Here is a 13,684-nt window from a genome sequence, read left to right on the forward strand (position 1 = left end):
AGCAGTGGGATCGCACCGCTGGCTCTGTTCCGTGGGGAACATCCCTGCTTGGTGACGGGGACAGAGGAGCCAACGGGGTCTCTTCTACCTCGGACACTGAGGATCCCCTTTCCATGCCCCCTCCCTGTTCTCCCCATCACCTGGTTACTGCTCCAGGCAAACAGCAGCGCTTTGTTCTTGGCTGGTACTGGCCTCCCCCACCAGAGCCTGGCTGCAGGAGCAGGGAGGGTTGCGGCAGCTAACGAGAGCCTGCTGAAGGCGCTGGGGTGCAGTGCCAGGCATAGCTGGCTGTCAGTCCAGGGCAATGTGAGACTGGCCTGCCTTTGCCAAGTTCAGGCCTGGCAGGCTTCTGTAGAAGGCTTTTCCCGTCCCTGTTGGATGCTCTGCTGAGCAATGCTGGCGCAGCAGAACGGACCATGAAGGATCCCAGCCCGAGTCTCCTGCTGCCCTGCTCACTGATCTGCTCGTGCATGTTCCCAAGGTCTCCTGATTGGGATTCCCACAGGGAAATCAGCGGTGCCCTTGCTGGCCAGACACACGGCTTCCCTGGCATTGAGATGTTGGCATCCCACAGGGCTCTGCCGGGCCTGTGCATTATCCTTCCGTGAGACCCTGCACAGAGGCAGCACAGGCTGTGTAGTTAGGGAGCCAGAGAGAACCACAGGGTCTGTCCAGCCCTTTCGAGCCATTCGCCACAAGCCCTGTCTTGTCTGGGCCCCAGGGGACAGTGCTCTCTCTCGGGGACAGCTGGGCTTAGGCAGACTGAGCAAGGAGAGCGGGTGGCTTTTCTCTCCCACAGCAGCTGTGGCCTTCTCTGCCCTTCTCCAGGGTCTGAGTTAACATGGGACAGGACCCAACCTTGGCTGCTGAAGGAGCAGAGAGCTCTACGCATTCCCTGAGCCATCAGTGCTTCCCTTGCCTGTGGCGTCATCCTCTAGTCCCCTTCGGGGGGTGTCAAATCCACAGGATCAGTGCGATGGCACCAGCTTTGGAAGGGTCTCTAGGAGGAACCCCCTCAGTGTGCTGGTCCCCCTTGGGGTCTCGCTCTTCCTCCAGGGTAAGCCACGCTGCTTCACCGCCTCCTTAGACTGAACCTCTGGGCCTGGGGCACCCCCACTTCCCAGCGTGAGCCCCGTTCAGCGAGTCCAACTGAGCCGGGCCCCGATGGAGGCTGGTGCACGCTGGGGATTGATGCACCTCGCCCAGCATTGTCAGAACAGCCGGGTTTATTCCTTAACTGGAACGTAGTGTGGGAAGTCCTGAGGGTAGCACAGAGATGGGTGGTTTGAGCATTGGCCTGCTAAACCCAGGGTGGTGAGTTCAATCCTTGAGGAGGCCACTTAGGGATTTGGGGCAAAAAAATTGGTCCTGCTAGTGAAGGCAGGGGGCTGGACTCAATGACCTTTCAAGGTCCCTTCCAGTTCTAGGAGATTGGTATATCTCTATTTATTAATATTAATTATTAAGATGAAGGTTAAGAATAATCCATTCTGGTTAGTCCAGGGCCCAGCCAAGCTGCAGTGAGCTCCAGTGCTCAAGCTCTGTCTCTCCATCTGATTTCCTTTGTCAAACTCTGGGTGAGAGCCCCGACTGCCTCCAGGAGCCAACACTTATCCCTCCCACCTACCCAGTCCCTTGTTCCCGAGCTGGAGAGATGCTGCTCAGCCCTGGGGAGAGGCGGGCAAGTCTATGTCTCTCTGGGGCCTTGGTTGCTAGGTATCAATGTCCAGGCAATTAGATTTGCCATTGTCTTTTCAGAGGCTCCAGTGATAAGGGAACCCAGATCCAGACAGCCAAGTGACACCCATATCTGTGTCTCTTTGCCCGCTATGAGAGCAAACAGCCCTTTCCCACCCCCTAGGTAACAAAATGCAGCACATGGGGAAACTGAGGCACACACAAGCTTCATAAAAGTACTACCAACAATTCACACTTCATCACAGGGGCGACAGCATCATAGAATTGTAGGACTGGAAGGGACCTCGAGAGGTCATTTAGTCCAGCCCCCTGCACTCAGGGCAGGACTAAGTATTATCTAGACCATCCCTAACAAGTGTTTGTCCAACCTGCTCTTAAAAATCCCCAATGATGGAGATTCCACAACCTCCCTGAGCAATTTATTCCAGTGCTTAACCACCCTGACAGAAAGTTTTTCCTAATGTCCAACCTAAACCTCCCTTGCTGCAATTTAAGCCCGTTGCTTCTTGTCCTAGCCTCAGAGGTTAAGAACAACAATTTTTATCCCTCCTCCTTGTAACAGAGTTTTATGTACTTGAAAACTGTTATCATGTCCCCTCTCAGGCTTCCCTTCTCCAGACTACACAAACCCAGTTTTTTCAATCTTCCCTCATCGGTCATGTTTTCTCGACCTTTAATCATTTTTGTTGCCCTTCCCTGGACCTTTTCCAATTTGTTCACATCTTTTCTGAAATGCGGCGCCCAGAACAGGACACAAGACTACCTTATAGTAGCTCCATCTAGGCAATGTTTTCCTAGTTTGTTTATGAGAAGGTATCAAAATGCTAAAGTCAAGATATACCACATCTACCACTTCCCCCATATCCACAAGTCTTGTTACCCTGGAAGCTATCAGGTTGGTTTCACATGACTTGTTCTTGACAAATCTGTGCTGACTGTTACTTATCAAAATTATTATCTTCTAGGTGTTTGCAAATTGTTTGCTTAATTATTTGCTCCATTATCTTTCCGGGTACTGAAGTTAAGGTGACTGATCTGTAATTTCCCGGGTTGTCCTTATTTTCCTTTTTATAGCTGGACACTATATTTGCCCTTTCCCAGTCCTCTGGAATCTCTCCCATCTTCCATGACTTTTTGAAGATGATCATTAATAGCTCAGATTCTTGAGTATTCTAACCTAGGATGTATTTCATCAGGCCCTGGTGACTTGAAGACATCTAACTTGTCCACCACATGCGTCTGACGAAGTGGGGATTCACCCACGAAAGCTCATGCTCCAATACGTCTGTTAGTCTGTAAGGTGCCACAGGACTCTTTGTCGCTTTTTACAGATCCAGACTAACACGGCTCCCCTCTGATACTTGACTTCTAGTAATTTTTAACGTGTTCTTTCCCTATTTTAGCCTCTGATCCGACCTCATTTTCACGGGCGTTCAGTGTGTTAGACATCCAATTGCTATGAACCTTTTTGGTGAAAACTGAAACAAAGAAGTCATTTAACACTTCTGTTGTTGTTTTTCCTCCCTTGTTGAGTAACAGGCCTACCCTGTCCTTGGTCTTCCTCTTGTTGAGCTAGCTAGAGGCAGAAAGGAGAATCTCTCTTTGGGCCTTGGCCTTTCTAATTTTGTCCCTACATACTTGTGTTGTTTGTTTATATTCATCCTTTGTAATTTGACCTACTTGCCACGTTTTGTAAGACTCTTTTTTGAGTTTCAGATCATGGCAGATCTCCTGGTTAAGCCAGGGCTGTCTCTTTCCTACGCATGTTTCGGACAGCGAGAACAAACCGAACTGGAGAGTGCTCCAGCTGCGCCCCCTGTCTGAGGGGCCTGCTTTGTCCCTCCAGGGTTTTCCCCTGTGCTGTGTCTCACGTCCCCCAGTAGGGCCTGGGTGGAAGCGTTGGGCTTCCCCCACACAATGTCCAGGCCTTGTCTAGCACAGCCGTGCCGCACCTCAGTTTCACGAGAAGCAGTGTTGTGACCAGCAGGGGTTGCCGAGAGCTGGAGGGTGGGATCAGAGGGAACCTGTGCTGGAGAAACCAACAAGCCGGCAAAGCGTGAGCCCTACGGATCCTGCTCCCTCCCCGGCAGAAACTGACGCCGGGATTGCAGTTCCTGAAGGGCTGCGGCCTACCCTGGAGAATCCACCTTTCAATCACCTCGTCAGCTCCATGACGACTGTCCGCCCCTCCCTGCATGCTGTTGGGTTCACCCCCCCCCCACACACACACTCGTGTTCCCCGGGGGCGCTCGGGGCAGTTAGCTCACCCCGGCTTTCCCCTCCCCGGGGGGGGCTCGGGGCAGTTAGCTCACCCCGGCTTTCCCCTCCCCGGGGGGGCTCGGGGCAGTTAGCTCCCCCCGGCTTTCCCCTCCCCGGGGGGGGGGGGGGCTCAGGGCAGTTAGCTCACCCCGGCTTTCCCCTCCCCGGGGGGTGGGGGGCTCAGGGCAGTTAGCTCACCCCGTCTTACCCCGGGGGGGGGGGGCTCGGGGCAGTTAGCTCACCCCGGCTTTCCCTGCCAGGGGGGCTCAGGGCAGTTAGCTCACCCCGGCTTTCCCTGCCAAGGGGGGCTCAGGGCAGTTAGCTCACCCCAGCTTTCCCCTCCCCGGGGGGGGGAGGGGGCTCGGGGCAGTTAGCTCCCCCCGGCTTTCCCCTCCCCGGGGAGGGGGGCTCGGGGCAGTTAGCTCCCCCCGGCTTTCCCCTCCCCGGGGGGGGGCTCGGGGCAGTTAGCTCCCCCCGGCTTTCCCCTCCCCGGGGGGGGGGGGGCTCGGGGCAGTTAGCTCCCCCCGGCTTTCCCCTCCCCGGGGGGGCTTGGGGCAGTTAGCTCACCCCGGCTTTCCCCTCCCCGGGGGGGCTCGGGGCAGTTAGCTCACCCCGGCTTTCCCCTCCCCGGGGGGGCTCGGGGCAGTTAGCTCACCCCGGCTTTCCCCTCCCCGGGGGGGCTCGGGGCAGTTAGCTCACCCCGGCTTTCCCCTCCCCGGGGGGGGCTCAGGGCAGTTAGCTCCCCCCGGCTTTCCCCTCCCCGGGAGGGCTTGGGGCAGTTAGCTCACCCCGGCTTTCCCCTCCCCGGGGGGCTCAGTTTGAGTTCAGGTCACCAAACGAGCATTAGGTGGCTCTGCTGCCTTCCTGGGCCCTTTGCTCTGCCTCTCTCCCGCAGGAGACGCCAGGGAACCTTTACGGCCGCGCCTGCTCCCTTGGGACCTCCCAGCTGCCCTTCGGGAGGCCCTGCTGCGGCCGAGTGCTGAGCAGCCCCAGTGATGGGGACCGAAGAGTCCCGCTGCCTCCCAGCCCCCGCCATGGATCAGTTCCTCCCCCCACCCACCTTGTCGTGGGGCCAAGAGCTAGGCAGGTCCAGAAAAGGTCGGGACCTTTATATGGCGCTGGCGAGCGCTCCAGCTTCACTGCCCCCTGCAGCGTCTCTTGCGCCTCCCTCTGAAGCAGGTGGCCACAGTTGGAGATGGGACCCTGGGCTAGTGGACCCCTGGTCTGAACCACCCTGGCAGTTCCTCAGTTTCCTGTTTCTTCTCCTGCTTCCCAATTGCTCCATTTGCCTTCCCTCGCCTGCAGGAATCCGGCTTAGCCAGCCAGGCCAGATCCCACCTGGCAATACTTGGGCAGCTGAAAGTCCAACCACAGGAATAAACCAACAAACCCTCTGACCTCCAGAGACCGGCCAGTGGAAAATAAGAGCCACCCCAGCCAAACCTCTAGTGCCACCGTCCCAGAATGGGCCACTGGGCCCCTTGCTGTGACCCCCTGCCGGCCTCTGAGCTTTGGGGGTCACAGACGGGAACCGCGTGTTCCTCTCTCCCGCGCTGCTTCTCTCCCCTGCTGCCTGGAAGCTGAGAGCGACCAGCTGCACAGACCAGCCAGGGCCGCGGAACTAGGATCTTTCTCTGTAAGGTGCATAGGGAGAGGGAGGAATAAGATGCTTGTGAATCAGAGCTTAAGGCCAGAAGGAACCACCAGATGGTCTAGCCTGACCTCCTGTGTAACACAGACCCCACCCGCATCCGCACCTCAAACCCAACCGCGGAATGAGACCCCGGGTGGGTTAGCTGTTGTGTGCCAGCTCCAGGCAGAGAACCAGAGGGACCCAGGCGCACTAATGCCTGAGGTCCCTGCAGTGACAGAGAACTGGCGAAGTGAGATATACCCAGATGCTCCTAGCCAGCAAACTGCCCCCACCCCGCTGCACCCCCATCTCAAGGCCACTGCCCAGCCACTCTGACCTGGGGGAGAACTCGGAGATCATGTAGTGACCACAAAGAGAGACTGGGTTATCCAAGCTCTGCACATCTGGCCTGGCTGTCTCCTGCCTCCTTTACTTGCTGTGTTTCATGGCAGTTAATCAAAAGGGGCTCGTGTTTCTGGAGCCTTTGTTTCCAGAGTGCCACGAACTCTGGGAACCGGGCCCCTTTCAGGAGCCTCCAGTTGCAGCCCGGGTGTCACTGGCCGCTGGTGGAAATCTCGGCCTGAGGGAATTTGCTTGTTGAGTGGATGCAGTGCCTGTAAGAGACACCTTAGCAGCACAATCCCGGCCTCAGATCACCACCAGGCAAGTAACAAACAGGGAAATGAAGGAAAGATCCCCCAGCTCCCGCCTTCCCACAGGGTCCCCTTGCCCACACACCCACCAGGGCATTGGGGGCAGAGCTGCTCCCTTTGAACCTGGCCCGTGTTGAGCTGCCTTGTCCTTGCTCCGCTGTGTCCCGTGAGGACGCCCTGCTGGCAGGGCAGGGACTGTCCCGTGGAACCAGTCCCAGTGGGGCCATGTGCTCTGATGGCGCGTGGCACTGTCTCTTGCAGGTGATGAAGATGATGGGCCTGAACAACGCAGTCCACTGGGTGGCCTGGTTCATCACCGGCTTTGTCCAGCTCTCCATCTCCGTCACCGCGCTCACCGCCATCCTGAAATACGGCAAGGTCCTGATGCACAGCGACGTCTTCATCATCTGGCTCTTCCTCGCCATCTACGCCGTGGCCACCATCATGTTCTGGTGAGCGCTGGGGCGGGGCAGGGGTGTAACACAGCAGTGATGGCAGGGCCCAGAGGCTAGGGACGAGTCAAGCAGCCAGAGGGGCAAGGGCCAGAGCAACGAGGCCGCTAGACATGCACTCCCTGGGGCGTGGCCGCTGTCTCTGAGCCTCGGGGGGGTCCGGGGGGGCTGGGGTAGCGGGGTTGATTTGTTACTCTGGGGTCTAGATTCCATTTGTGTCCAATGTTTGATTTCACAGTTTCTAGCAAAGCCACAGTGCTGGGGCCATTCGCGCGGGACCATGAACTCCCAGAGAAGGGGAGCCAGGGATGTACCCAGAGTCACCCCAGTGCTGCTCGCGCTGGGCCCCTCGATCGGGGGAGGCAACAGTGGGTCATTGAGCTACGGCCCCAGCCTGAGCCCTGGGCACTGCCTGTTTCTGCGCCACCAGCAGCAGGATTAAAGATGGTTACGAGCAACGGGTGGCAGATGCTTTCCCCACCCACCCCAGTACGGGCTGGGATCGTCTCGCAGCTAAAGGCCAGATAGTCCCCTGAAGCTGGTGTAACTCCCTGGGCTTCCATGGAGCTCCTCCTGATTTACACCGGCATCATTAGAGGAGAATCCAGCTTGTGGACAATGCCACAAGCTCAAACCTCTGAGTCGCCGGCTGATTCGATTGGTGTACAGGGGGAGGCAGGCTGACTGGCGGTGAGAAGCCTGCGCTGTCGGGGTGTCTGCAGGGATCGGCTGGCTCGTGGGCGGGTGGGAGTTATTTACGGTGCTGAGGATCGCAGGGAAGCAGGTTCTCCCATCAGTCGGTGGCAGGTGTCGTCCCCGTCCACGTTCAGTTAGGAGGAACCACAAAGTCGTTGTAGTGCAGCCGCCGTGGCTGTAAAGGGCAGTGGGGAATCTATGCACCTGAGTGGTGACACAGCAACACACCCCTGCCCTGGCCATCCTTGCCGGGGGGTGCTTGGTCCGGTCAGAGCTGGTTCTGCCGCACTCCCTCTGCTCTGTTCTGAGGGGTGTTTGCCTCCTGGAGGTTTTTGGAAGGGGAGCCAGCAATGGGGCCCGAGGAAGCAGGGTCGGTACTGAGTTCCAGTCCCGCTGTCCGACATGACAGCTTGTGGGCCAGTCCAGCCCCTCCTCGGAGGCCCTGATCCTTCTGGCAGGGGGGTGGCTCATTGGCAGGCTCAGCAGAGGGGCCAAGGACTGAAAGATGGGTGGGGACTGAATTCCCCAGGTGCCCCCCCAGCGGGGTGAGGCTCACCAGCAGGGCAGGGTGAAGGAAACCTGCTGGGCCGCTCCGTGCTGGGCCTCTTGGGAGCAAACAGAGGGTTTCTGTCCCCAGGCTGCCAAGGAAATAGCCAGGTCTGCCCCCCAGAACTCTGGCGGGGCGGGGGGGTCCCCATCCTCTGATGGAGTTTGACAGAGTGTGGGAGGTGGGCATGCCTCTTTTTCTCCGAGGTGGGTGATGAAGTGGGGGGGCCGTGTGAGCCTTTTTCTCTGGGGGCAGAGGTGGGGCTGTGGGGGGCCTAATACCCTCTCTCTCTGGGGCTCGGGGTCATGCCCCCCCGGGGCAGGGACTGGGGGGGCTGACCTCCTTTCGCTCTGTGGCGGAGGATGTCACACTGTCTGCCCCACAGTTTCCTGGTGTCCGTGCTCTATTCCAAGGCCAAGCTGGCCTCAGCCTGCGGGGGCATCATCTACTTCCTGAGCTACGTCCCCTACATGTACGTCGCCATCCGGGAGGAAGTGGCCCACGACAAGATCACGGCCTTCGAGAAGTGCATTGCTGTGAGTCCTGGGGCCCGGCCCGGTGCGGCTCCCTGCAGGCCCTGGGCATGGCTGGGAACGGGGCTCCCCGGCTCTGCTCCCTCCATCACCAGCCTGCCCCCCACGTCCCATCGCCCTCCTCGCTGCCAGGATGGGCGGGGCATGCTGCTTGGCATGGGAGTCTCCCTGCTGCTTGCCCAGCATGGGAGGGAGACCTCCCCCCCGCCTCCCGGCCATGCCTCCAGCCCCAGTCACTGGAGGAGTCAGGCCGCCTATGGCCAGAGAACTGCCTGCTGCAGCCACAGGGACCAAGGAGCCTTCAGCAGGACAGAGCTGGAGCAACCAACATTTCCAGCCTAACATCCCTCTGCATAGCCAGAGCCCGGCTGGGCCAGGGGCTCGCAGGGGGAGGGGTCCTGAGGGCTCCGCTGCCCTGGGGGTGGGGATAAGGAGCCTCTTCCCCTCCAGGACGGTGGGATCCCTGCCGAGGAGTGTGCCAACTAACACGGGCCGCACACTGCGTCCTCTCCAGAGCCTGGCAGGCTGGGGCAGCGTGGCACTGCCCAGCTGCACCCTGTGATGGAGCTGGGCAGGGCAGGAGCTGGCCCCTTGTGACGAGCTCATGCCCCAGTGTGAATCCTGATCTTAGAGCCGCTGCACCAGGGCGCCGGCAGGAGGCAGCGGTGCCCCCTGCCATCCACTATCCACACCCCCAGGGGCCTTTTTCCCTTTGCTGCATCCAGACCCTCCATGGATTCCCACCCTCACCGCCAAGGGCTTTCGTCCCCCTCCGCCCGTCCGTACCCCTGATGGCCTCCCCCGAGCACCCGGCTAGGGGATCGCTGCCCAGGGCTTTAGGGGAGCAGCTCTCGGGCTAACCTCCCTCTCCCCCGCTCAGTCTCTCATGTCGACCACGGCCTTCGGGCTGGGCTCCAAGTACTTTGCGCTGTACGAGGTGGCGGGCGTGGGCATCCAGTGGCACACCTTCAGCCAGTCGCCCGTGGAAGGCGACGACTTCAACCTGCTGCTCTCCATGATGATGCTGATCGTGGATGCCGTGGTCTACGGTGTGCTGACGTGGTACATTGAAGCCGTGCACCCAGGTACGGGCCAGGGCTGCCTCCTGCAGCCCAAGGGGGGCAGGTGCAGGGTGGCACCGACCTGACTGGGATGGAAGGAGGGCCGGTCAACAGCCTCCCCAGGCATGGCTGTGAATGCAGGGGGTGGGGGCAGGTCAGCATCCAGCCATGTTCATGAACCGGGGTGTTGGGGGTGTAACCACCCAGTGATCTGCCCCGGGGCTCTGTGTGTTGTCCCTTCCAGGGGACTGCATGTACCACCCCCGCTGGCCCCCACTTCCTGGGGGGGAGGCCCACACCTCTCGGTCACACCAGGGGCCTCCTGCACGAACCCCAGAACCGCCGCTGATCTCCCTTCCTTTGCAGGCATGTACGGGCTCCCCCGGCCCTGGTACTTCCCCTTCCAGAAATCCTACTGGCTCGGGAACGGGCGGGTCGAAACCTGGGAGTGGACCTGGCCCTGGTCTAGAACCACCCGCCTCAGCATCATGGAGGAGGATCAGGCCTGCGCCATGGAGAACAGGCGGCTGGGTAAGAGCGCCCGCAGGCTGGGCAGTGCAGAGATGGGGGAGAGGGGCCAGTGGGGAACGGGCTGGGATCCAGGGGACCTGGCTGCTGTTCCTGGCTCAGTCCCACTCCCAGTGGCACCGGGCCAGTCACGCCACCTCTCTTGGGTGGGGATGGGGACTTCCCAGCCCCCAGGCTTTCTGCTCGGCTCAGCAGCGAGTTACAGCCTGGCGCTGAGCTCACGCTGCTAACCCGCTTAGAAACACCCCTCGATTCGCAGAGGAGATGGACCCTGGGCTGCCGTTTCCCCAAAGCGAGGGCCATAATACGGGCCAGCCTCATGGAGGTGGCATGGGGCCAAATCCATCCCTGTCCCCCAGCTCCTTGAGAGCCTCAGAGGAGGAAGTGAAATGATGGCAGAGCGGGCGTGGAAGAGGGCGAGAGGGGGAAGGGCGGCTTCTCGGCAAGACACAAAGCGAGGGCCCGATCCTGCGCTCGTGGCACTCAGCGTGGTGCAGTGGGTTCACCCGGGCAATGCTGACGTGTGCCAGCTGGGGCTTATTGGGCAGGGCCTGGGGGCCCATCATCCTGGGCGCTGCACAAACCCGGAACAGGGAGCAGCCCCTGCCCCGAAGAGCCCCCGGGCTAGCTAGGCAAGGGGCGGGGCAAGGCAAGGCTGGCCCACGGCAGGGCCCTGCCCCATTTGTTTGTTATCGTTTTGGGAGGGGATTCGGGACCATCACGGCATATCCTGGGTGGCCCCACTGCCCGTCTCCCCAGGGTGCACGACCCGGCTCAGTGCTGGGTGGCGGCCGGTCCCCTGGCTCCCCGCACATGCTGACGGAGACACCACAGGCCCCTGCCCACCACCTCCCTGCTCTCGTTGCAGAGGAGACGCGTGGCATAGAGGAGGAGCCGAACCACCTGCCGCTCGTCGTGTGCGTGGACAAGCTCACCAAGGTCTACAAGACGGACAAGAAGCTGGCGCTGAACAAGCTGAGCCTGAACCTCTATGAGAACCAAGTGGTGTCCTTCCTGGGGCACAACGGGGCAGGCAAGACCACCACCATGTGAGTCGTGGGCTGGGGAGCCCTGGCGCGGGCCGTGACATGGAGAAACCGGGGCAGGGGCAGCCATGGGATGAGGGTGGGCGGGTCTCACCACCTCTGACACTGGGAGGGCTGCACGATCGCTGTCACAGTGGGGTTAGCCTGGGTTCCCAGGCTCTGTCCTCACCAATATCTTTGTGCCACACAGTGCCCCCCAGCTCTGCAGTGCTGCCAGTTCTCGGCGGTGTTTTGGAGTTCGTTCAGCAGGCAGTGCCCAGGGTCCGTGGCCTGATCTGGGTGGGAGGAGGTGCTGAGGCCTTACCAGGGCGGGTTTGAAGGAGGAGGGCATGTGCTTAGAGCGGGATGGGAGGCTCATGTGGGAAGGGAGTGTGGGGGGAGGCGGGGAGGTGATGGGGTTGTGAAGGCCCCGCAAGGTGGAGCTGTAACAAGCTGGTGCACACACTGGCTGGCCCTGGATAGGCTGGGCCCTCCTCTGGCATCCGCTGGCCTTGGGCAGCGTGGGCAGTGCTGTTCCACAGGGCGGAGCTGCCTAAGGGCCCTTCCCGCAGCGGCACGCCGTGGAGCTGTGCTATAGGCAATCGCCGCGTTTCCAGGCAGGGAGAAGAGCCGATGCTGCCCTGTTTCTTTCCCAGGTCCATCCTGACTGGCCTCTTCCCCCCAACCTCGGGCTCTGCTACCATCTACGGCCACGACATCCGGACGGAGATGGACGAGATCCGGAAGAACCTGGGCATGTGTCCCCAGCACAACGTGCTCTTCGATAAGCTGACGGTGGAGGAGCACCTCTGGTTCTACTCGCAGCTTAAGAGCATGGCGGAGGAGGAGATCCGCAAGGAGATGGACAAGTAGGGACCAGCCCCGGCCAATGACTCCTCCCTAGGCGATAAACAGCCATCACTGTCTTGGCATGAACCATTTTGCGCGAGCAGGTCTAGTGGACTTTGACCAGAGCCCCAGTGCTCTGTGGCACTGGCCCCAGAGTCCATCCCTTAGTGCAGAACTGGGCAAAGATTTTCAGAAGTAGCTAGTGATTGTGAGGGCCCCACTTGAGACACCTTAAAGGGCTTGATTTTTCAGATGGTGGGTGCTTAGCACTTTCTGAAAGCCAGGCCGCTTTAAGGAGTCTCAAGCTGGGCACCCAAAATCCCCAGCCACTATTGAAACGCTTGGCCATGGGTGACGAAAGCTAAGCTTTTGTTTTAAAAGTATATTTTTTAACCCTTGTGGTTGCAGAGAAAACCTTCCAGCTGAGTGTACCCAGTGTATCTGAGTCTGCAAAGCGCCTGAAACAGTAGCTCGGGGAGGTGTGAACTGCCCCATTCATTTTAGTGCGCTGTTAACTCAGAGATCTGCTCCTTCAGCAGTGTGCTTGCATCTGCCCAGCCTGGCTCACGCAGCCTGCGTGTGACTAGGCTGTAACAGCTATGTCGGATCTGTCCCCAGGATGATTGAAGACCTGGAGCTGTCCAACAAGCGGCACTCCCTGGTGCAGACTCTGTCAGGAGGGATGAAGAGGAAGCTGTCGGTGGCCATCGCCTTTGTGGGGGGATCGCGGGCTGTTATCTTGGATGAGCCCACTGCTGGCGTTGACCCGTATGCACGTCGGGCTATTTGGGATCTGATCCTCAAATACAAACCTGGTGAGCAACCCAAGGCAGGGCAGTGGCTCTGAGCCCTGTCCGAGTCCATTCTGTGCAGCGCGAGACTCCACACCAGGATTCCTCTGCCACCTCCCTGGGTGATGAATCTTGGTTAACAAAGGCACTCTAAGAGTTACTCCTGGGGGAGTTCTGTGCCCCAAAATAAAAAATTCTGCAATCAAAAATGAAAAGTTCTTAGCACAATATTTTAAAATTCTGCAAAATTCTGCATATTTTATTTGTCAAAATAACACAGTGTATTTACACCCGTTTAAATTATTTTTGGTCATTTATTTCAAAATACCTGTCAGCAAGCACGTCTGTAACAACCCAGACGACAAAAAAGATTCAAGAAATGTTTTTTGACAAATAGATTCCTTACTAGGCATATTGATACAGAACTCTGGAGTAATAACTCATTTAAACCACAATACCGGGCCGTATTTCCTGCCCCCCTCCGAAGCAGTGCAAAGGCTGTGGGGAGTCAGGGATGCTGAGGGAGAGGGAAGTAAATTGCTGGGAAGGAGCCTGGGTGTGACCTTGGAGGGTTGCTGGGTATGGGTGGAGCAAAGTATGGACAGGTTTTGGGGGGTGGGTGGGGAGGGATTGTTAGGGAGCTTCCCCCATGCAGACCCTGGCTGACCCCTAGCCTCTCCCATTCAGTCAGGCACATCTGCCCCGTCCCTATGTGTTCTTGCACTCCCTGTGCATGTGTCCCTCCATCCCCACCCAGACACCCCTCCCCCAATCCCCATGTGGCCCTGCACCCGCTTCCCCCTACCCCATGTCTCTGTTCCCCCACCCAGCCACTCCTCTGTCCCTATATAGCCTTGCACCCCTCCCCCATCACCACGTGGCCCTGCAGCTCCCTCCCCCCATGGCCCTGTGCCTCAACCCCCATTCAGCCCCTGCCCCAGTCCTCACCCACTAGCCCT

At 59.2% G+C, this 13,684-nt stretch overlaps 1 protein-coding gene across 4 annotated transcripts in view; it reads left to right on the forward strand.

The window, feature by feature from the left end:
* Nucleotides 1-13,684, forward strand: part of ABCA2 (ATP binding cassette subfamily A member 2) — a 127,797-nt gene that overhangs the window by 80,106 nt on the left and 34,007 nt on the right. For all 4 annotated transcript variants that reach the window (XM_044992341.1, XM_044992337.1, XM_044992340.1 and 1 more), the window contains 7 exons: nt 6,505-6,695; nt 8,324-8,474; nt 9,352-9,556; nt 9,899-10,063; nt 10,929-11,109; nt 11,742-11,954; nt 12,553-12,749. In XM_044992341.1, coding sequence (XP_044848276.1) covers nt 6,505-6,695; nt 8,324-8,474; nt 9,352-9,556; nt 9,899-10,063; nt 10,929-11,109; nt 11,742-11,954; nt 12,553-12,749 — 1,303 coding nt within the window. The remainder of the gene's footprint in view (nt 1-6,504; nt 6,696-8,323; nt 8,475-9,351; nt 9,557-9,898; nt 10,064-10,928; nt 11,110-11,741; nt 11,955-12,552; nt 12,750-13,684) is intronic.

The sequence above is a fragment of the Mauremys mutica genome, chromosome 18 (assembly GCF_020497125.1).
Source record: "Mauremys mutica isolate MM-2020 ecotype Southern chromosome 18, ASM2049712v1, whole genome shotgun sequence".
Taxonomy (NCBI): Eukaryota; Metazoa; Chordata; order Testudines; family Geoemydidae; genus Mauremys; species Mauremys mutica.